At 45.8% G+C, this 24912-nt stretch overlaps 1 protein-coding gene across 2 annotated transcripts in view; it reads right to left on the minus strand.

Moving 5' to 3' along the window:
• Positions 1–24912, minus strand: part of ME3 (malic enzyme 3) — a 212023-nt gene that overhangs the window by 17530 nt on the left and 169581 nt on the right. For both annotated transcript variants that reach the window (XM_056561390.1, XM_056561391.1), the window contains exon 9: positions 9976–10073. In XM_056561390.1, coding sequence (XP_056417365.1) covers positions 9976–10073 — 98 coding nt within the window. The remainder of the gene's footprint in view (positions 1–9975; positions 10074–24912) is intronic.

Genomic DNA, 24912 nt, shown 5'->3' on the forward strand with positions numbered 1-24912 from the left:
CTGTTCACATGTCGTATGGTCCATGTGGCTGCAGTAATGCATACCTCTAAATGTTGTGATCAGCAGCTCATGCACGGCCATACCACTGGAATGGCCTAACAGGCTCTGGCCATTCCCTATAGTTGCATTTTCCAACCAGTGTGCATCTGTCCGTGCATGCTGTGAGGAGTAGTTTTGCAACAGCTGGAGGCACACTAGTTGGGAAACACTGCCCTATAGTGATACCATCACCAGCTATCATGTTGCCAGTCCCGTATTTGATGCTTCCTTCCTTGCATTATGTAATCAATCAGGCCCTCATGGTACCACAGCGCAGGAAGGGATACCTTAGATACGCCTTGGAACATGCGGCGTAATTCAAGGTGAAAATCCAAAAATCACAGGCGGTTTGGGAAGCAGAGTAAGAAAGAGTCTACAGATTGTATGTGAGAACCTGTCAATGTCCTGGCAGCACATGATGTGATAACAAGATGTGTTACATAACTAGTATGTCAGATTAACATGATACATTCAATAATATCTGCAGTCTTATCTGGGCTCCAGGCCTGAATAATTGCATTCATATTAGAACCAAGTGACAGACTCTTTATATTCGTATCAACAAATCTGTATAATAGTTCTTAAAATATCTTTACAGGGGATGGAGCTCAGTTTTTTTTTTTTAATACAGAGCTACATATTCCCTGCATAGACATAGAGGCACATTCCATCAGCCACCACTAGGGGGAGCATAAAGGGGAATGCCATCAGCCACCACTAGGGAGAGCATAAAGGGGAATGCCCTCAGCCACCACTAGGGAGAGCATAAAGGGGAATGCCATCAGCCACCAATATGGGGAGCATAAAGGTGAATGCCATCAGCCACCACTAGGGGGAGCATAAAGGTGAATGCCATCAGCCACCACTAGGGGGAGCATAAAGGTGAATGCCATCAGCCACCAATATGGGGAGCATAAAGGTGAATGCCCTCAGCCACCAATATGGGGAGCATAAAGGTGAATGCCATCAGCCACCACTAGGGGGAGCATAAAGGTGAATGCCATCAGCCACCACTAGGGGGAGCATAAAGGTGAATGCCCTCAGCCACCAATATGGGGAGCATAAAGGTGAATGCCATCAGCCACCACTAGGGGAGCATAAAGGTGAATGCCATCAGCCACCAATATGGGGAGCATAAAGGTGAATGCCATCAGCCACCACTAGGGGGAGCATAAAGGTGAATGCCATCACCAACCAATATGGGGAGCATAAAGTTGTATGCTATCATCCACTACTCTAGGGAGCATAAGGAATGCCATTAGGAATGCCATTAGACACCACAATGGGGGAGTATAAAGGGGTATTCCTTCAGCCATAGTATAGGTGTGGTGTCGGGTGAGGGTAAAATACAAATGAACCTTTTTGTGATGCCAGGGCACGGTTAGCCTATACATCGTCAGAGGTTGAGACAGCTTCTCCTGTGCCAGGCACGGGGCAATAAATAATCAGACGCAAGGTTACAGATAACTGGCTTTACTGAGGCAGAATAGATGTAAAATCCGTTACAGCTCAGATTGGTACAAAGGGAGGTGCAGGGTAAACTTTGGAAGCCTATCACCTTGCTGGGACTTTTAGTAGTGTGGTGGCCCAGTACGGGATGGTGTTGCCCCATACCTTTAATCCCCTGTCAGGCAGTGTCCTCAGGGCACCCTATAGTTGTTTCCCCATTTGTATATATGGTGTAAATTAAAGATGTGTCATGCCTTTAATAAAATGTACCATGTGATTGTTACTCAGGAGGTACCAGTGACCAGCTGACCCTAAAGGTGACCTATGGGCTCCCTGCTAGTCTCTCCCATATAAGCCCTGGGTGGAGCTAGCTTATCTCTCTTTGAGCTCTGCTTTTCTGCTGAGGTCAGTCGTGCCTAGTGTGTGTGTCCAGAGTAGTGGAGGCCTCAAGTCAAGTCACCGTCCTGTCAGTCACAAGTCAGTCAAGCCAAGTGATCTGTCCTACCCAGCGTGGCATGCATTAAATTCTCCCATCCAACTTCAAGTCTCAGCAAACCTGCGAGGCCTGTCTGTGTCACTGGTCACCTCCTTGGGCCCTGGCTGTACTGCATAGATTGTTCCAACTGTCTACCCTCAGTAAAGCTACCGTTGTCCGTAACTTGGCGTCGGTGTCTTCATTGCCCCAGTGCCTAGCCCAAGATCCAGCAGTATACCTTCGGGTGGTCAAGGATAAACCATGCCCTGGCGTCACAAACACAAGGGGTTAATGCCATCTGCCCCTAGGGTAACAACATCTGCCCTGCACCTCAAACTCCGCCCTCACCACAACTTTTGGCGTCAGAAACAGGATACGGGTGTGCGCCTTATGCCACAAATCCTCCCCCCTAGTCTGAACTGTGGCCAGTAATGTCTGCAAGAAAAATCGCATGCCGATGCGAATAAAGTTTGCGCCAGAAAGTGTACGGGACTTTGTTAGTGGAATGTGTTTTACCTGAGGCACTTGTGAAATAGAAGGGGAGGTGAAGAAAAGACTCATCTGTTATTGAGGAAAACTCTGAAGTAGTTATGTGCAAAATTCGTACTGAAGCAATGTTACGTGTCAAGATGTCTGCCACCCTAAATGTATGGGTTAATCTGTTGGAAGAAAAGCGCACAAAAGTATCCTGCCATGGCCAGTGTCCTGCCCCCGGGTGTGGAAGCCAAGTCGCAGTTCCTAGTTCCAAGTGGAACTTGAAAGGTCCGCCCCTTGTTGCTAGGGGGGTGGAAGAAGAGGACGCACCGCTGAGTCACTTCTGTTCCCAGGCCCTGCTGATGACGAAGTTTCGGCCAGCAGCCGTTTTGCTGGAGACTGGTATACGAAGCGGAGTGGAGCCCGACCTCTTCAGTCTTGCGGAAGTTCCTAGTGAGAGCAAGAAGATGGCGGATGCGCAGCAGACGACCCATGCAGAGAGTCCCAAGATGGCACCAGAGGCACGGAGAATCGCCGCAGCGCACATGTTCCAAGAATTAGCGGACTGTCTCCAGAAGATCTCTATCGGAGCCCTGTTATCAAGTCCCGCTGCCGAGGACGACGTAGACTGGCCTGCAACCCCGGCAGAAAATAGTCACCACCGCTACCCAAGTGGTTATTTGGCGATGAGCTGGCACTTATCCAGTTCATGAGGGGTCATCTCCTACCCCTACCAGGGAAGTCACATCCTTCTGTCCCAACTGCCCAGGCCGAGAAGGCTAAACGGGAGGCCGAAGTGGCTGCCATCATGGAAGAATTAAGGGCGCAGAGGAGAAAAAAGTATGGTCCTCAAATCATGCCTTATGAAGTTCATCAAGTCCAGCAGCAGGACACGAAGAGCCTTGAAGCCTTGTACATAAGAAGGCTAGAGCAACCCCGAGAGGAAGAGTCACCCCCTAGAACGGCGGAGGGCCACAGTCATCAAGTTCGACAGAGTGAGGGGGTATGGCACACTAATGGACTGTCACCACGGTGGTACTATTCTAGTTAACAGGAGAACGGTGAAGAGAGACTACCTCCCTCCATCTCTACACTCCCTAGAGAGCGGGGAGATTGTAAAATACACCCCTGTACAGAGCCTGCGAGGGCAACCGGCAGCAGCCGTCACTAGGCCCAAGAATCCTACGCAAATCCCCTTCGCCTATTTCCCCTCTGAAGATTGGGACTCAGATCCATTTGGTCTCCTGCCACCAAGCGTTAAGGGGAAAGTCGTCTAATGTTTTCTCATGTCCAAGTGTGCAGGATATTTTACTGGCCAGAAGGTATTCCTGATAGCTCTACAAAATACGTACAGTGACAGAGGTAACCAAATATCAAAGTAACATTAATGTCTAGGGTAATATGTATATAGTATGAGTTCTGGGGGGAATTGTGTAAAACCAAGGGACCCCAGTAGCCAAGGCATTGGGTAGATCGCCTCTGGCAGCCCAATCCGAAAAGTCTTTGATAATTGTTATGCATATTGTTGTTAGAGAGTGTCAATGCCATTACAAAGGTCAAAAGTCCTCATATATGTTCAAGAGCATGTATGGACATTCACCATGCCACATAGACTCATCTCTGTTATCAGATCTGGAAAGGACATTGGGTTAAAAAAAAAATGCCTCAGGAACTGTCATTGGCCCCAGTGGTCACTTTGGTCGTCCGCCCTCCAGGACTGGATGTCGAGGGCGACTGTAATTAAGAGGGGCAGTTTGTGGTGGCCCAGTATGGGATGGTGTTGCCCTGTACCTTTCCTGCCCTGTCAGGCAGTGTCCCTCAGTGTCCCCAGGGCCCCCTATAGTTGTTTCCCCATTTGTATATATAGCGTATATTAAAAGATGTGTTATGCCTTTAATAAAATGTACCAAAGGTGACCTATGGGCTTTCTGCTATTCTCCCCCATATAAGCCCTGGGTGGAGCTTCTCTCTCTTTGAGCTCTGCTCTTGCTTCCTGCTGAGGTCCAGTCAAGTCATGCCTAGTGTGTGTGTCTAGAGTAGTGGAGGCCTCAAGTCAAGTCCTGCAGCCACAAGTCAAGTGCAAGTAAGCTAAAGTCACCGTCCTGTCAGTCACAAGTCAGTCAAGTCAAGTCATCTGTCTACCCAGTGTGGCCTGCATTAAATTCTCCCTTCCAACTACAAGTCCCATCAAACCTGGCTGTATGGCAACCCACACCGACTTTAGTGCTGCAGAATGACTGACTTGAATGTCTGACTTGAATCCCCGGGACTGAGTGCTTACCGCTAGGTTTTGATGTTTCCCTGAGCGCAGGGGACGTGCTTTAGAAGATGCGTGGTTGTAGGATTAGACTTGTTAGGTTGAGGCCTCCTCAGAACACCTCACACTCTCTCTTCAGACTTTCTCCAGGCTGTACCTCAGGAGTTCAGCTCACAGCAGGTGTTGCTAGCTGTGCACTCCGCAGAGGACTGCAGCTAAACTCTCTACTTCCACCTAGTCTTTGCAGTATTCCTATTGGGCTGACAGGTCACCTGGTTTACCTCATGCACACTCCCCTAACAACAGGTTTTAACAGGCTTAAAGGGGTACTCCGCCCCTAGACATCTTATCCCCTATTGAAAGGATAGGGAATAAGATGTCAGATCTCGGGGGTCCCGCCGCTGGGGACCCCCCGGGATCTCGACTTCCAGAAACGCTGGAGGCTTCGGCTCCTGACCACGGTGAAGTGAGATAGTGACGTCACGACTCCGTCCCCGTGTGACGTCTGTCACGCCCCCTCCCATAGACTTCCATTGAGGGGCGGGGTGGGACGTCACACGGGGGCGGAGTCGTGACATCACAATCTCACGTCACCGTGGTCAGGAGCCGAAGCCTCCAGCGTTTCCGGAAGCCGAGATCCTGGGGGTCCCCAGCGGCGGGACCCCCAGCATCTGACATCTTATCCCCTATCCTTTGGATAGGGGATAAGATGTCCAGTGGCGGAGTACCCCTTTAAAGCAACAGGTGCATAGAAAATGCCAGAACATTAACTATAGCATAAAATTGCATTATATTGAGTAACGTGGGCCCAAGACGGACACTGAAGGCAACATCTGCCACACAGGATGGGCAGAATACTATATTCTGTATTGGGTCACCACATAGGGAGCATAAAGGGGTATGCCATCAGCCACCACTATGGGAGGGGACATTCCCATCTAACCATTTATGGCATATCCACAGGGAATGCCATTTAGAGTGTACTTTGCAGAATCACATAGCATTGCTTACCTGCCCAACCCATTCTGCAATCACCAAAAATCCATTTGTTATTGGGTCTTAGTACTGTACTACCTGGTTTCACAGTTATTCAGTACTACAAAACCCAGAATGCATTTCTTACCCTCCGCTCTTCATCACAGCCCTCCAATCCTGCCTATCCCCCTCCGACAGTACTCTTGCCAGTTCCCCGCCAAGAGCTGTTGCAGAACATTTCATTTCACAGCAAAAAACTATTGCACAGTAAGGTAGCAGCACCTGCTTTATTCATTCCCTGTCTGCTCCTCTGCCTGTGGCATTGTCGAGCACAGGGCAGCATTCTATAAACTAGGGATCGACCGATTATCGGTATGGCCGATATTATCGGCTGATAATCACGATTTTGGGCATTATCGGTATCGGCAATTATCTTGCCGATAAGCCGATAATGCCCCGCCCCCCGCACCGCCCCCACCGCACCGCCCCCACCGCACCGCGACCACCACCCCCTCGACCCGCCGCACCGCACCCCCGACCCACCGCACCCCCCACCGTGATGCTAGGCGGTATACCAGTATGGATTTTTTCCCATACCGCTATACCGGTCGGGCCCCTCCCCCACCCTCCGAGTCAATAAAAAAATTAAACTTACCCGTAATGGGGGTGGTCCAGGCCATCCTTCCTTCATGTAGTGTCCGGGGGCGTTCCGGGTGGAGGGTGCACCGGTCCGGGCTGTCCTTCTCCCACGGTCTTCTTCTCCACTCCGGGCAGGCTCTGGCGTAGTACGCTGCATAGACGCCGCTACGCCGTGACGTCAGGTGCGTCGCTGTGCACGGGCGTCACTGCGCAGCGACGTCTATGCAGCGTACTGGGCCGGAGCCTGCCCGGAGTGGAGAAGATGACCGCCGGAGAAGAAGGACAGCCCGGACCACCCTCCACCCGGAACGCCCCCGGACACTACATGAACGATGGATGGATGGCCCGGAGCACCCTGGCAGGTAGGGGAGAGAAGTGGGTGGTGGCGGCGGTGGCCTATAGCCCCGCAAAAGCCACTGCAGATCATTGATTTAAAGCGCCCGCTTTAAATCAATGATCTGCAGCGGTGTCGCAGGGGGTTAAATAGCTGATAACTTATACCGGAATATCGGCTATCGGCCCTAACCTGCACCGATTATCGGTATCGGCCCTAAAAAAACGATATCGGTCGATCCCTACTATAAACACACCTTATTGTTCCCTAAATGTCCCAATAATGATATCCATATGTAGAAGACAGGGAGATTGTTATCTAGGCTGTAGGAGCTGGTCAAAGGTGGTGACATCACTCAGGGGGAAGGGCTAAAGCTCAGAGACAAGATCCATCCACACTCCCTGAAACAGCAAAGAATGAGGTGTTGTCTCTAGAGAGGGAGGAGTCAGGGAGCTGCTGAGACAACACCACACTGACTACACAACTTCCTGTGGAGAGGGAGGTGCTGAAACCAGTACAATATGTGATTACAGTATATTAGTAATTTATATGTCTTAGGGTGATTCTATAATACAACTTTCCGATACCAGAATACCCCTTTATCGTCTAATAGATGCACCTATCCCAAAATCTAGTGCTCCCCAGCACTCTTCTGCCTGCTTGCGGCTTCTGCAGGTTGCCTGGAAAACGGAAACAGCAGAGCGGGAGGGATTACATAGAAAATTCACCTCCTTAGTGCAAATACGAACCATGTGAACATACCCCAAACCAACAAGCTGAGCAAAACATGATGTGAAAACATTTCTCAATCCATTTTACCCACTGGATGTTTACTGGTTTTGGCAGATGCGTCCTTTATTATAAGGAACACAATGGGGGGTATTTATCAAAGGATTTATGTGGGTTTTTTTTTCACGTAACTTTGGCGCAATACTTTGGCGCAGTGTCTTTTTGCGCCAAAGTTTGGCGCATCTTCTCCATTGTCATTTTGACAACTTTCTCAAAATCACACGGTCCTGTGTGTGATTTTAACTTTAGTCAGCAATTCATCATTTGAAACAATCGATCTTTGGCGCAAATCCCATTTTTTGGGTGCAAATCCCTGCCAAGAAATTTTGCACATGGAAAACACATTTCGCAATGTCATAAAATGTAAAGGCGTCAAAATACATTTAAAATTTTTTTTGGGACGGCTCAATACTATCCTGCGACATAGTTGTCTCTGAGGAACCTTCACCCTCCGTTGAGTCAGCATTGGACATGGCCACACAGGTTCAGGAAAGGTAAGCACTAAAGCAGTGGTCTCCAACCTGCGGACCTCCAGATGTTGCAAAACTACAACTCCCAGCATGCCCGGACAGCCAACGGCTGTCCGGGCATGCTGGGAATTGTAGTTTTGCAACATCTGGAGGTCCGCAGGTTGAAGACCACTGCACTAAAGTAACAAAAAAAAAAAAAACTACCCAAGTTGAAAATAAAATCCATTTTACATGGTGGCTATAAACCCCACAAAAGAAAATAACTCATGTCGCTTGCTGATATCCTGCAGGAGGGACTCTGAAATGGCTGCTCTACAGGGTAAAATACGCGTCCTCTGTGGCGGTAAGTTCTGTGTAAAAGGCGCTGTGAATGGCTGATTTCAACATTTGAGCCAAAATTACTAACAACTTGCACCAAATGATAAATTTGGTGCATGTCCACGAAAACCAAAGTGAAAAAAAAAGGGTGAAAAGAAACGGACAACAGGCAAAATTGATAAATACTAGGGATCGACCGATATTGTTTTTTTTAGGGCCGATACCGATAATCGGTGGAGGTTAGGGCCGATAGCCGATAACTTATACCGATATTCTGGTATAAGTTATCGGCTATTTATCCCCCGGCGACACCGCTGCAGATCATTGATTTAAAGCGGGCACTTTAAATCAATGCACTGCAGTGGCTTTTGCGGTGCCATAGGCCGCTGCCGCCACCACCCGCTTCTCTCCCCCTACCTGTCAGGGTGGTCCGGGCCATCCTTCCTTCCTGTAGTGTCCGGCAGCATTCCGGGTGGAGGGTGAACCGGTCCAGGCTGTCCTTCTCCGGGGTCATCTTCTCCACTCCGGGCAGGCTCCGACCTAGTAACGCAGCATAGACGCCGCTGCGCAGTGACGCCTGTGCGCAGAGACGCACCTGACGTCACGGCGTAGCGGCGTCTATGCAGCGTACTAGGCCGGAGCCTGCCCGGAGTGGAGAAGAGGACCCCCGGAGAAGGACAGCCCGGACCGGTTCACCCTCCACCCGGAATGCTGCCGGACACTACAGGAAGGATGGATGGCCCGGACCACCCCCATTAAGGGCAAGTTTAATTTTTTTTATTGACTCGGAGGGTGGGGAGGGGCCCGACCGGTATAGCGGTATGGGCAAAAATCCATACTGGTATGCCGCCCAGCACTACGGTGGGGGGTGCGACGCGGTGCGGTGGGGGCGGTCGCGGTGCGGTGGGGGCGGTGCGGGGCATTATCGGCTTATCGGCAAGGTAATTGCCCATACCGATAATGCCCAAAATCTTGATTATCGGCCGATAATATCGGCCATACCGATTATCGGTCGATCCCTAATAAATACCCCCCCAATATTCCTTTCCCCTCTTAGCTGAGGTGTATGTATATATATATATATATATATATATATATATATATATATATATATATTCCAGATGGATCGGTACAGAATTCACCTTACATAGCAATATTAAGAAAATATGACTGAAAACCCAGAAATCTCCTAATAAGAGCACAAAGCCTCGGTCTGACTCACTCACCGACGTCTCGCTGCCGAGAGAAGATATTTTAATATTCAGACCAGAAAGAATTTGGGAATAGACTGATGTGATGTATTGCCATATATTTAGAAAGATTCCACATCCAGGGAAAGTTAAGGGAGATACTAAGCCCAGGAGAACACATAAAAGGCCAGAAAGTAAAGACCCCGAGAAAGGCCCAAAACTGGAGCGCCACTCTAGTTTCATAGAGACGATTTCTTTTATTGGTCTAGAGGTGGTAAAGATCATTGTTCCTGGCCTTCCCTAGGTGGTGGACCCAGTCGCTGTCGTTGTAGTTATTACCCATTTACACCTCATTGGGGGAGATTTACCAAAACCTGTCCAGAGGAAAACATTGCCCAGTTGCCCATAGCAACCAATCAGATCGCTTCTTTCCGTTTTGAAAAGGCCTCTGAGAAATGAAAGTAGTGATCTGATTGGTTGCTATGGGCAACTCAGCAACTTTTCCTCTGGTCAGGTTTTGATAAATCTCCCCCCATTGTCACTATGCAGGGTCCTACTGCTCTTACCTCACCAGCTCCTTGAAAGACAAATTTATGGTCAGACAGCTTGTTGTTTGTGATCCTCAGAGCGGCCAGAAGCCCCGCCACGGCCACCGACGCAGTCCCTGAAAAACAAGACGGGACAAGGTATTACTGCATGTCATAGGAAATGCCCTGTACCCTGTACTATACACATACTAGCTAATATAGATATATATCTACAAACAGCGGGTGAAAAAAGTATTGAACACATGAAGAAAGCGAAGTACAGAAAGGCCTAGAAAGCCAAGACAACAGCTGAAATCTATCAGTAATTAAAAGGCAATCCAGCCCCTTGTCAGTGCAAATTAATATCAGCTGGTTCAGTCCCAACTAATGGCTACAAGAAGGTCTCATTGCCAAGGTGTCACACAAGACACATCTCATGATGGGTAAAAGTAAAGAGCTGTCTCAAGACCTTCACAACCTAATTGTTGTAAATGTACATGTATAGAATATAGTGTGGTCAGATGAGACCAGAATGGAACTGTTTGGAGCCATAATATACACCATGCTTGGAGGAGAAATGGCGCTGCACCATACCACCATACCAAAAGTGAAGTTTGGAGATGGGAACATCATGGTGTGGGGCGGCTTTTCAGCCAATGGTACTGGCAAAATTCACATAATTGAAGGAAGGATTAAAGGGCAAATTTATCGAGACATTCTTGACAAAAATCTGCTTCCATCTATCTGCAGCTACCACCACTAAAGAGAGCTCTTTGCATACAAAGCTCCCATTTACCAGCAGCAACCACTAGTGGGAGCTCTTTGCATACAAAACTTCTATCCTATCTACCTGCAGCCACTGCTAGAGAGAGCCTTTTGCATACAGAGCTCCCATCTACCTGCAGCCCCAATGAGAGTAAGCTCTTTACATACTGAGCTCCCATCTACCTGCATCCACTACCACAGAGAGCTCTTTGCATACAGAGCTCCCATCTAACTGCAGCCCACACTACAGGAATCCCTTTGCATACAGAGCTCCCACCTACCTGCAGCCCCCCCCCCCCCCCCCAGAGGGAGCTCTTTGCATACAGAGCTCCCTTCTACCTGAAGCCCCCACTAGAGGGAGCTCTTTGCATACATAGCTCCCATCTACCTGCAGCCCCCACTAGAGGGAGCTCTTTGCATACAGAGCTCCCATCTACCTGCAGACCCCACTAGAGGGAGCTCTTTGCATACAGAGCTCCCATTTACCTGCAGCCACCACTAAGGAGAAATCTATGCATACAGAGCCCCCATTTACCTGCAGCCACATCTAGAGGGAGCTCTTTGCATACAAAGTTCCCATTTACCCGCAGCTACCACTAGAGGCAGCTCTTTGCATACAGAGCTTACATCTAAATGCAGCTACCACTATAGGAAGTATTTTGCATACAGAGCTCCCATCTACCTGCAGCCACCACCAGAGGTAGATCTTTGCATACAGAGCCCCCATTTACCTACAGCCACCACTAGAGGGAGCTCTTTGCATACCAAGCTCCCTTCAACATGCAGTCACAACTAGAGGGAGCTCTTTGTATACAGAACTTCCATTTACCTGCAGCCACCCCCTGAGAAAACCTCGTGCATACAGCGCTCCCATCTACCTGCAACCACCACTAGATTAAGCTCTTTGCCTACAGAGCTTTAATCTACCAGCAGTCACCAATAGCAGGAGCTCTTTGCAAAGAGAACTCCCATTTACCAGTACCACCACTAGAGGGAGCTCTTTGCACACAGTGCTCTTATCTACCTGCAGCCACCACTAGAGGGAGCTCTTTGCATACAGTGCTCTTATCTACCTGCAGCCACCACTAGAGGGAGCTCTTTGCATACAGATGTCCCATTGAGTTTAATTTATTAATTTTTTTTTTTTAAATTGCCGAGGAACGTGCTTTCGATTCACCCAAAGTGCAAGAAAAAGTGCAAACGTGTTACACTAAAAAAACGTGCACAAAGGATGCGGTCTATCGCAAGCCCTTCTCCGATAGGAGAGAGGCCCCCCAACAAACCTTACCCTTCGCCTCTGGACCTAAAGGTACCTGCGGGGTTCCAGGTTCGATGTCCCTTTTCGCCGAAGCTACTAGGGGACCACAAATGCTCCCGGCATCCCCCTTGGCGTTAGCCAAGGTATCTGCCCGCAGAGCCGATTACGGTAGGTACCCTGCCAAAGCAGGAGTACCCGGGGTGTTTGCAGGGAGGTGCGGAACCTAATGGCCACACACACCTCCCCTAGACCGCCAGGAGGGACACCCAGAAGGGCTACCGCATCCTGACAAATCCTGTGAACACACAACACGCAAAAAGTGACACAGTGAGACAAAAAGAAATAAATAAGTGAATGTGTGCAGATATACTGCCCGGACATCCGGCCGGATCTATAAAAATTTCACTGATCCTAGCCAGAAGGCCGGGAATCAAGAGGTGAGTGCCACAAGGTGAAGAGATTATGGTGCCCGTGCTTCAACTCAGTGAGTCTATCCTCCCAGTGAGTTTCGGCACCTCGGGGTCACCACTCCCCGAGGCACAAAAGTACCTCGGCTCTAGACCCTCTCAGCCTCATGAAGAGACCCGGAGGGAACAGGTCACATCGGGGCAGCCGTCGAGCTGATTCCTCAGAACCAACCCCGGAAAGCCCTGGTACACCTGCATCCTCCATGCAGCACCCATCCCCACCAGCCCCATACCGGCGTTACTGTACACCGGCATGAAAGACTGATAAGAACAGATACTACACTTGATCTTAGCCAAAAGGCCGAGTCCCATTGAGTTTAATGTGGGCAGAAAAACTGAGCCTATTTGAAATTTTGCCATGTGGCCCTATTTTTTTCTCTGTCCCCCTGCATTTGACAGAGACACCAGAACTAGTGGCTACACTATAACCTACGATTGGATATTCACATAGCAATGAGTTAATGGAAACCACATCATAAAATGGAAACCTCGCCAAGAAGCGGTGCAGGATGATGTCATAATCCAGCGAGGACTGGGTGGAGATCAGCGGCTCCAGAGACCTCGAGGTTTATTACCACATTATGTAGATTATGGAACTGAGAAGAACGTCAAAGGACTTTACACCTCTAGTTTGTAGCCGCTCTGGATCTGGAAGGATCAGAATTTCAGTAGGACTTTCCGATTTTCACTTACTTTACAAGGAAACCATTATGGATTTATGGCCAGATTCCCATCATGCAGTAGTATCCCTATAGGGTGACCTCATCTGGTTACATTATGGGAAACGGCGCAGTCACAATTAACACCAGGGGCGAGAAAATACATTAGAAAATCGTGAGAAAAACTAAGAAAATGTTAGATTAAATAAGTTTAATCACAGTATAATAAAAATGTTATCAGCTTTCTATTATACTTCATGTTTTAATGTTTTTTGGTTGCTGTCAGTGAATTGCAACATTCTTGTGAACCCCCTAAAACAGTGTTTTCCCAAACAGTGTGCCTCCAGCTGTCCGGGCATGCTGGGAGTTGTAGTTTTGCAACAGCTGGAGGGACTCTTTGGAAAACACTGGCCTAAAGGATGAAAAACCTGGATGCAATATGTTTTTGGCAAAGTGCATAAATGTGTATGGGATACTACAAGGGATTTATGTAAAACAAGTAGTATAAGTGTTAAAGTTTGCATTAATGACTGATGCCTTGGTCACGTGATCGTCCATAAGCCACTGGTTGTAGGAAAATCCCCTATTCCTATAGTCCCAGGAGAAGGGGTGGACCAAGAACCTGTTAGTCAGTCTAGGCCTGGATTTTGCAAGAGTCACATGTCTCTTATATTTGCTCCTATTGGGCAGAATAGTTAGTCAGTTCTAGGTCTGGCTTTGTCTCCTAGCATTGGTCTTTCTAAGCATACCTATAACTAGGTCACGTGTGTTATCACTAGGTGAGATCCTGTTTCTGTTCAGATTGTGAAGATAAAGGTAGTCACAACTTCATGTCCAAGAAGGACTACTTTGTTTTTGTCAGAGGAGAATAAGGCTGAACAAGGGCCCCACTGCAATACACTAATCTCCTTCGTGGCCTACTTCCTGGCTGCTGAGAGGTGCTGATCGGGACCACTGCGGTGAAACCACGGACTGTAAAAAGTGTAAAAATAAATAAATAACTCAAACATTAATAATAGTGATTTAACCCCTTCCCTAATAAAAGTTAGAATCATCCCTCTTTTCCCATAAAAAAAAAAAAATGTAACAAAAACAAACATAAAAATGTGTCATATGACCGCGTGCATAAATGTCTGAACTATAAAAATGTAATGTTCCTTTAACCGCATGGACAATGCCATACATACGTAAAAAAAAAAAAAAGTGTATTTTTGGTCACTTTGCATATAAAAGCGATCAAAAAGTCCCATTAAAACAAAAAATGGTACAGATAAAAACTACAGATCATGGAGCAAAAATGAGCGTTAACACATCCCCGTATAGGAAAAAATTAAAAAGTTATATGGGTCAGGAAAGGACAATTTTCAACATGTTAAAGGGGTTATCCAGAAATAGAAAAACAGAGCAACTTTCTTTCAAAAACCGTTCCCTGTCTGTCTCCAGGTTGGGTGTGGTTCTTCAGCTCAGTACCATTGAAATGAAATGAACCAGGTGATAGCTGTCACGCCCCCTCCCACAGACTTGCATTGGGGGGCGGAGCGTGACATAACACGGGGGCGGAGGCGTGATGTCACACGCCGCCCGCCCTGTAGTCGCCGGTAATGGAGCGAACGCGCTCCGGGGACTGATTACAAACAGGGTGCTGCGTGCAAGATCACGGGGGTCCTCAGCGGCGGGACCCCCGAGATCAGGCATCTTATCCCCTATCCTTTGGAAAGGGGATAAGATGTCTAAGCACCGGAGTACCCCTTTAAAGGGTTAAATGAGGGGGATCAGTTCTACCATCAGTTTCCCTCCGGTACGTTTTAGCAAGCAACGGAGGGAAAATATGACCGACACCGGACATATGTGAACGAGCCCTAAGACAACCCTTGAAGATCCCCATCAGAAGATAATTAGTCATTACACTTTCACAAGCTTATAGAACACCAGAGACTTCCAAATTCAATAAAGGGGTTATCCAACACAAGGTGACTTTAGTAATTACCGTATTTATCGGGGTATACCACGCACCGGCCTATAACACGCACCCTCATTTTACCAAGGATATTTGGGTAAAAAAAGTTTTTTACCCAAATATTCATGATAAAATGAGGGTGCGTGTGTGCGCGTGTGTACCCCGATACACCCCCAGGAAAGGCAGGGGGAGAGAGGCCATCGCTGCCCGCTTCTCTCCCCCTGCCTTTCCTGGGGTCTAGAGCGCTGCTGTCGGCCCTTTTTACCCCCTGGTTATCGGCGCCGCTGCCCGTTCTGTCCCCCTGACTATCGGTGCCGGCGCCGATAGCCAGGGGGAGAGAAGCGGCGCCGACAGCCAGGGGGAGAGAAGCGGCGCCGACAGCCAGGGGGAGAGAAGGGGCAGCGGCACCCATTGCCGGCGCCGCTGCCCCGTTGCCTCCCCCCATCCCCGGTGGCATAATTACCTGAGTCCGGTCCGCGCTGCTCCAGGCCTCCGTCGTGCGTCCCCAGCGTCGTTGCTATGCGCTGAACGGCGCGGCGCTCTGACGTCATGCGCCGCGCCGTTCAGCGCATTGCAATGACGCCGGGGACGCACGACGGAGGCCTGGAGCAGCGCGGACCGGACTCAGGTAATTATGCCACCGGGGATGGGGGGAGGCAACGGGGCAGCGGCGCCGGCAATGGGTGCCGCTGCCCCTTCTCTCCCCCTGGCTGTCGGCGCCGCTTCTCTCTCCCTGGCTATCGGCGCCGGCACCGATAGTCAGGGGGACAGAACGGGCAGCGGCGCCGATAACCAGGGGGTAAAAAGGGCCGACAGCAGCGCTCTAGACCCCAGGAAAGGCAGGGGGAGAGAAGCGGGCAGCGACGGCCTCTCTCCCCCTGCCTTTCCTGGGGGTGTATCGGCGTATAACACGCACACAGACTTTAGGCTAAAAATTTTAGCCTAAAAAGTGCGTGTTATACGCCGATAAATACGGTAAGTCATTTACAGTACAAGGACATGCTTACCAAGGATCTGTGCTTGTGTTGGTGGTAAATGGCCATGTCCTGTGTCCCCCATCACGCTGCTGACTTGTGAAATTTGGGAACTGGCTACTTCCTTTTTCTGTGTCCTCCCTCTTACTACAATCCCCAGGATCCTTTGTTTAAGGGTACGGTCCCACACAGCGCTAACTGAGCGTATTTCATGCTGCGCAAACTCTGCTGTGCAGCCACAAATACGCTGCATATTCTGAGAGAGGCATACACACAGGGCTACCCGGCGGCAGCACTGTGTATTCAGTGAGGTTTTGGGGGCGGAGCCACGCATCACAGTCAAGCCGGCGCACGGCCCTGTCCCCAAACCTCACCGAAAACACAGCACTGACGCTGCGTAGCCCTGCGTGTATGCTGATCGGAGAATACGCAGCGTATTTCCCGCTATGCAGCACATTTTGCACAGCATAAAATATGCTATGTGGGACCCTACCCTACAGGTGGAAGGTGACTTATTTCCCTCCCACACATTGGCCGCCCCACCCATTGCAGCACAGCCACACTACCTCTGATCACATGTGTGGTGAGGGTGTGATGAGGTCAGATGTTATTACCCTAGGGGCAGATGGCATTAACTCCTTGTGTTCCTGAAGCCAGGGCGTGGTTTAACTTCTGCACCACCTGAAGGTATACCGCTGGATCCTGGGCTAGGCACGGGGCAAATAATTACTCTGACGCCAAGTTACGGAACAACGGCAGCTTTACTGAGGCAGACAGATGGAATAGTCTTTACAGCTCAGTTAGGCCCAAGGAGGTGACCAGTGACTTCAGAGACTTTAGGGCTCGTGGGACTTGTAGTGGATTTTGGACAATTTTCTGCAGGGCCACGCTGACTTGATACAGACTAATCTTGACTGACTTGATTAGGACTGACTAGACAGACTTCACCCCGTATGTAGCTTACCAGGTTTTGACTTTCACCTTTGGGGCACCGGATTAGTAGAAGCGTGGCTGCGTGGTCAGCCTTGGGTCTCCCTCAGGACACCTAACACTCTCAGGACTTGATTTCACTGTAGCTCAGCAATAACTAACTAGCTAGCTCCTCCCAGGGTTTATATAGGGGAGACTCTGGAGTGGTCCCATAGGTCACCCTATTTGTCACATGATCACTAGTACCTTCCTTTGTTACAACACTTGGTAGCCTTATTTCAAGGCACATAACAGTATAAACACATTATAAAAGATAACACAATGTATAATTAACCATTTACATTACATAGATTTAAGAGGGACTCAGCGGACACCGCAATAGAGTCCGCCTGACAGGACAGCAAGGGTACAGGGGTGCAACTGCCATACTGGGCCACATCACATGACTTCCCCGATATCACCTGACACACGCTGTAGATCTGTGTGATGATGAATGCACGTGTGCACCGGTAATGTGATCAGTGGCTGGCTTCACACACAACAGAAGCAGCTAAGCCCCCTTTCAGCACCTGACTTGTGATGTATTGTCTCGGGCAGCACAGCAATCTGGGAAAGGTCCGAGACAACACTCATTTTGTAGGATGCAGAATATTAACTTCTGGGAAAAAAAGACAAAGAAATTTGATACCAGCCACCAAACACAGTAAGTGAAGTATATTAGTAACTAGACTTACTTTGCTGCCCATCTCACATTCAAAGAACCAAAAATCCTGGAATACCCCTTTATAGTTGTTTCACAGAATCACAGAGTCCAGAGATCTCATTTTTGTGCTTTGAAGTATGGGAACAACTCCATGGACAAAAAAATAATTTCGTTCCTTCTGTGTGCTACCGGGAATAATCAGCAAATAATCATCACATGAAGAGGAATGTCAGTTTGACAGACGACCACTAGGTGACAGTATTTCAGCATGCTCCATTGTGGGACCAGTGGAGGATTTATTCTTCTTTTATATCATTTATTTAACCAACATAAGATTCTAACACTAATTCCATTTAAAGGAACAATGCCCCAAAAGATCTGATCTGTAGGCAGGAGCACAATTTAGCAACTTTTATTTTTTCTTTATACAAAGCACTTTCCGGGTAAACTGACATGTTCTCTATTCTGTGGGTCAATACGATTAAAACTGTATCCAAATTATATAGTTTTTCTATATTTTTTCTTTTCTGACTACTAGAACTTTTCGATTTTTTCATATACGAGGCTGTACGAGGGCTCATTTTTTTGCACCCTGATTTGTAGTTTTTATTAGTACCATTTTTGTTTAGATGAGACTTTTTGATCACTTAAAGGACATCTATAGTGCAAAATAACTTATCCCCTATCTGAAGGATAGGGGATGAGTTATAGATCGCAGGGGGTCCGAGCACTGGGGCCCCCCCAGCGATCTTCGGTACGGGGCCGCGGCAATATACAGGAAAGGGGGCGTTCCGTCCCCGCATGACACGGCGGCCAAAACGCCCCCTCCATGAATCCCATAGAGATACATGGAGGGGGAGTGTCTGCCGCGGCTTTCTGCTGGGGACGAAACTTCACTTCCGGCAGACTGCCGCGGCCCCGTCCAGGAGATCCCAGGGGGCCCCAGCGCTCGGACCCCCTGCAATCTATAACTTATCTCCTATCCTTTGGATAGGGGATAAGTTATTTTGTGCTGGAGTAATCCTTAAATTTTTTTTTGTCTGATATCAAGTGTCCAAAAAACAGCAATTTTGGACTTTGGTATTTTGTTTTTTTACATTCATGCCGTTTACTATGCGGGATCTTAAACATATTTTAATAGTTTGGACAATTCCACATGCAGCGATACCAAATATGTTATTTTTTTTTATTCTTTTGAAAAATGGGAAAAGAAGGGTGATTTTAATTTGTATTAGGGGAAGGGATGTTATATCATTTTAAACACCTTTCTTTTTTATTTTATACTTTTCAAGTCCCCATAGGGGACTTTTATATGCAATCATTAGATTGCATTTGCATTCACTAAATAATGCTATGCCTATTGCATAGCATTACACAGTGAGATAGGTTGTTCCACTGATACAGCCTGGCTCAGCATATATATCGGGTGTCTGGAGACAGGTAATAGAAACCCTCTGCCACCATTTTAGCTCATTGGACCCCCGTGATCAGGTTGCAGGGATCCGATGAGCATGAATAAGCTACAGTCATCTTTTGTCTACCCTTTTAGATGCCTTCTTTGATCACGGCATCTAAAGGGTTAATGACGGGCACTGGCTTCCCGTAATTAGTGGTGAGGTCCCAGCTACTCACCAGAGAGTGCAGCTTCTGCGCTTGCTTCATAGTCACTTAACGCGTCAGGGCGTATATGTATAACGCTCCTGACACATCACGTCCCAATTGGCAAGGGCGTACATGTAAGCTCTGTATCATCTAGGGTAGTATTCTGTAGCCGCCATTATTTTTTGGAGAGAAGCCGGAGAAAAAGACGGTGCAAGCACTATTTGTGAACGTAGCCTAACTCTCTATTTTACTGAGAAAACCAGAAAAGGGGGCGTGGTCATCAAAAAGGGGCGTGTTCCTGACATTTTTACAAAAAAACAACATATTTACTAAGGTTTCCACAGAAAACGTAGTGGATTTGAGCTGAGGAAAACCCCACAGATCAGAACATGTGTGAGAAAAGCAAAATGTAGGGAAAAGTACAAAATGTAGGGAAAAGTGGAAAATGTAGGGAAACCTTAGTAAATCCCGTGGAAAATAAATTGTAGGGAATTATAACCCACAAAGAAACCTACACAACACTCTTAGTAAATCAGGGCCACTGCGCCATTTTTAATGATAAATGCACTGCGTAGAAAAAGCAACCCCCACATATTTAAAATTACTTTTTTTTTGCCCCATAAATAATTTTTTTTTGTTTCACATTAGATTTTATGGTTAAACGAGGGGTGTCATTACACAGTAGAATCAGTGGGCCAAAAAAAAAAAACTATTCTCATATGGGTCTTTAGGTGGAAAATTGAAAGCGTTATGGCTATTAGAAGGCAAGGAGGAAAAAACTAAAGAGCAAAAAAAAAAAATTTTTAAAAATCGCTTCATCCTTAAGGGGTTAACGTTAAGAAAGCAGAATGGGCAAAATTATAAAATTATAATTTTACTAGTTATTTTTCTTTGTCTATCAGTTTCCTAATCACCAAATGTATTGGCCAGAAACCAAATAAGAAATGAAACAATGGGAAAATTACATGAATTTTTTTTTTTTTTTTTACAGAACAGGTGACACATGGGAGATTTAAAAATGATCCATCAGGAGAAGTGATGATGTCTCGGTGTACAACATGCAGCGTGTTGTAGCCCCAGGAGATCGCGCTCTATTACTCATACACTGCTCCTATAATCACCAGAGATCAGCGATGAACAGTGGGAAAGAGTCACATCTGTATACAGAAAGATCAGCGGCGCAGGGAGATCTGAAATTCTCCTGCTCGATAGTAAAAGAAAAAGTCACAAAAAAGTAGAATTCATATATCAACTGCACTAATGTACACAGAAACATCTTCAATGTCTAGAGAGTCTCCAATCTACTACCTTTTCCCCATAGGGGCAGTATTATAGTAGTTACCGTATATTCTTGTATATAGGGGCAGTATTATAGTAGTTATATTCTTGTATATAGGAGGCAGTATTATAGTAGTTATATTCTTGTATATATAGGAGCAGTATTATAGTAGTTATATTCTTGTATATATAGGAGAAGTATTATAGTAGTTATATTCTTGTATATATAGGAGCTGTATTATAGTAGTTATATTCTTGTATATAGGAGGCAGTATTATAGTAGTTATATTCTTGTATATAGGAGCAGTATTATAGTAGTTATATTCTTGCATATAGGAGCAGTATTATAGTAGTTATATTCTTGTATATAGGAGCAGTATTATAGTAGTTATATTCTTGTATATAGGAGCAGTATTATAGTAGTTATGTGGAGGGGAGATAGAGAGATAGGACCGCACCGCGGTCACCCACAATATCCGGGAGTGAGAACACTGTAACAGGGGAAGTCGGTGGTATGGAGCTGGGTGGTGCAAAAAAGCAGGAGAGAACAATGTCCAAAATAGCAAAGTGAGAAAAAGGTTGCTTCTGCACTCACCCTTCTTGCGCTGTGTCACTGAGTTAGTCCATGTACGGCCGGCCGCTGTACGGGAGATGATACGGAGAGATCGCTACAGCCGGAGCTGAGCGGTGACAGCTACGAGCTCGTTTCGCGGTTAAAACCGCTTCTTCGGGCCTCCCGAAGAAGCGGTTTTAACCGCGAAACGAGCTCGTAGCTGTCACCGCTCAGCTCCAGCTGTAGCGATCTCTCCGTATCATCTCCCGTACAGCGGCCGGCCGTACATGGACTAACTCAGTGACACAGCGCAAGAAGGGTGAGTGCAGAAGCAACCTTTTTCTCACTTTGCTATTATAGTAGTTATATTCTTATATATAGGAGCAGTATTATAGTAGTTATATTCTTGTACATAGGAGGCTGTATTATAGTAGTTATATTCTTGTACATAGGAGGCAGTATTATAGTAGTTATATTTTTGTATATAGGAGCAGTATTATAGTAGTTATATTCTTGTACATAGGAGGCAGTATTATAGTAGTTATATTCTTGTACATAGGTGGCAGTATTATAGTAGTTATATTCTTGTATATAGGAGCAGTATTATAGTAGTTATATTCTTGTATATATGAGCAGTATTATAGTAGTTATATTCTTGTATATAGGAGCAGTAGTATAGTAGTTATATTCATGTACATAGGTGGCAGTATTATAGTAGTTATATTCTTGTATATAGGTGGCAGTATTATAGCAGTTATATTCTTGTATATAGGAGCAGTATTATAGTAGTTATATTCTTGTATATAGGAGCAGTATTATAGTAGTTATATTCTTGTATATAGGAGCAGTATTATAGTAGTTATATTCTTGTATATAGGAGCAGTATTATAGTAGTTATATTCTTGCATATAGGAGCAGTATTATAGTAGTTATATTCTTGTACATAGGGGCAGTATTATAGTAGTTCTATTCTTGTATATAGGAGCAGTATTATAGTAGTTCTATTCTTGTATATAGGAGCAGTATTATAGTAGTTCTATTCTTGTATATAGGTGGCAGTATTATAGTAGTTCTATTCTTGTATATAGGTGGCAGTATTATAGTAGTTCTATTCTTGTATATAGGTGGCAGTATTATAGTAGTTATATTCTTGTATATAGGTGGCAGTATTATAGTAGTTATATTCTTGTATATAGGTGGCAGTATTATAGTAGTTATATTCTTGTATATAGGTGGCAGTATTATAGTAGTTATATTCTTGTATAAAGGAGCAGTATTATAGTAGTTATATTCTTGTATATAGGAGCAGTATTATAGTAGTTATATTCTTGTACATAGGAGGCAGTATTATAGTAGTTATATTCTTGTATATAGGTGGCAGTATTATAGTAGTTATATTCTTGTATATAGGTGGCAGTATTATAGTAGTTATATTCTTGTATATAGGAGCAGTATTATAGTAGTTATATTCTTGTATATAGGAGCAGTATTATAGTAGTTATATTCTTGTATATAGGAGCAGTATTATAGTAGTTATATTCTTGTATATAGGTGGCAGTATTATAGTAGTTATATTCTTATATATAGGTGGCAGTATTATAGCAGTTATATTCTTGTATATAGGAGCAGTATTATAGTAGTTATATTCTTGTATATAGGAGCAGTATTATAGTAGTTATATTCTTGTATATAGGAGCAGTATTATAGTAGTTATATTCTTGTATATAGGAACAGTATTATAGTAGTTATATTCTTGTATATAGGAGCAGTATTATCGTAGTTATATTCTTGTATATAGGAGCAGTATTATCGTAGTTATATTCTTGTATATAGGAGCAGTATTATAGTAGTTATATTCTTGTATATAGGAGCAGTATTATAGTAGTTATATTCTTGTATATAGGAGCAGTATTATAGTAGTTATATTCTTGTATATAGGAGCAGTATTATAGTAGTTATATTCTTGTATATAGGAGCAGTATTATTAAGAATTATTGCTGATTACTTGTTTCCTTTGATACAAGAGAGAACACCAGTCGCTTTCATGCATTTCGCAGTTTGGCAGCTGTGTATATAATGTGTTGTTACCAGAGAGATTATTGGGGTCTTCTCTCATACATACTGTATAACATCCAGGAAGACAAGCTTCTAAGAAAAACAAGCCTCATTCATGTGAATTATTTCTTATTATGTTCTTATATGAATACATAACCTTGACATTCATCACACTGACATATACAGCAATGTCTCAGAGCAGGAATCACAGCATCCAGAACATGTCAATCTCTTCCACATGTCCAGGGCGAAGCAGAAGGTTTTAGTCGGATTTCTATAGCAACGATATCTTACATTTTACCATAAAATGTATGGTGCAACCAAAGCAAATTTTTTTTTCGCTATTAGGGGCTGCATGGTGGCTCATTTTTTTCATGGTAATCTGTAGACTTTTTGATCACTTTGCATTATATATTATTATTATTCAGATAGAGGATCGCACTCCCTATAAATATTTGCGGGTGCAAGCTGGTCAGGCCTGGGTCAGAGGCCCCCACCAGTCCAACAAAAGACTGTGCTGCTGCCTTTATTGGACTGGATATTATATATATATATATATATATATATATATATATATATATATATATATACACGTTTTTTTTTTTTCAGTATTATGTAGTTGTAATCCATGATCTGCAGTGATCTGCTGGTATAGTCTGCCCGTCACCAACTATTCTGCAGCACGGGGGGGGGGGATGGGGTGCGAGGGGGTTAACTGTCATTTCTCCCATAAATGCCATGATCGGCATTGATCATGACATATAAAGGGTTGATGGCGGACATCCGTATGATTGTGGATGCCCGTAATTATTGTCGAGTTGCTGATAGGAGCTAGTACTGAACTGCTATGAAGCAAGCATAGTAAACACATCAGTGTTTAGGATCCGGCAGCCTGTGCGTACATGTATGCCCAATGTTATTTAGGGGTTAAAAGGAACCTGTTGCCTGTTTTATGCTGCCCAAACCACAAACAGGTACAGGCAGCACAATCCTGGCAAGCTATGATTTATGGTGCATTTCAGATAAATTATAAAAAGCCAGTGTAACCTAGGTAAGTAGTCATTGGGGCGGGTACCAGTGAAAGCTCTCCACCCCGTTGGCCCTGAGTTATGTGTCTCTCCCTATACACTGGGCCCGCTATGATTTGTCTGAAATGCCGACGCCTTTCAGAGTGAATCATAGTGTGTCAGGATCTCACTCGCTGCAGGCTGCCCGCAATTTCAGCAGAATCAACAAGGTGACTGATTCCCTTTAACATCTTAACAAGCCCAATCCTAATTGGCACTAGGAAATCTAATGATTGAACATCAAGTGGTTCCTCCCTACATTACAGTGTGGTACTACATGTCCTGCAATGCTATTTACCTGTCCTCACCATATGTTAGGTGGGGAAGAATAGAGTGGACCCATGACCTTCATAACTAATGGGTGTTGCTGCTGCAATCTGCAGCTGACACCCACCATCAGTGACATGCATCGGAGCTCACTCTGATGCCGGTCATTTAATCTCTTAGATGCTGCAGACAGTAGCAACTGCAGCACCTAGGTGGTTACATGACAGATGCCAGTCCTGCCTTGTTTTCCATCAACAACCCATAGACACAATCGTAGGTGGCCATTGGCAATGAGGCCTCCACAGCTGCCATGTTGGATTTACTATTACACCCTGCCATTGTAAAGAAGCAACAGTAGATTTAAAAAATGACAGTACACTGCAATACATTATTATTGCAGAGTACGGTACAAGCAAATGGTTTTAAAAAATTGTACATAAA

The sequence above is a fragment of the Hyla sarda genome, chromosome 2, assembly GCF_029499605.1.
Source record: "Hyla sarda isolate aHylSar1 chromosome 2, aHylSar1.hap1, whole genome shotgun sequence".
Classification (NCBI taxonomy): domain Eukaryota; kingdom Metazoa; phylum Chordata; class Amphibia; order Anura; family Hylidae; genus Hyla; species Hyla sarda.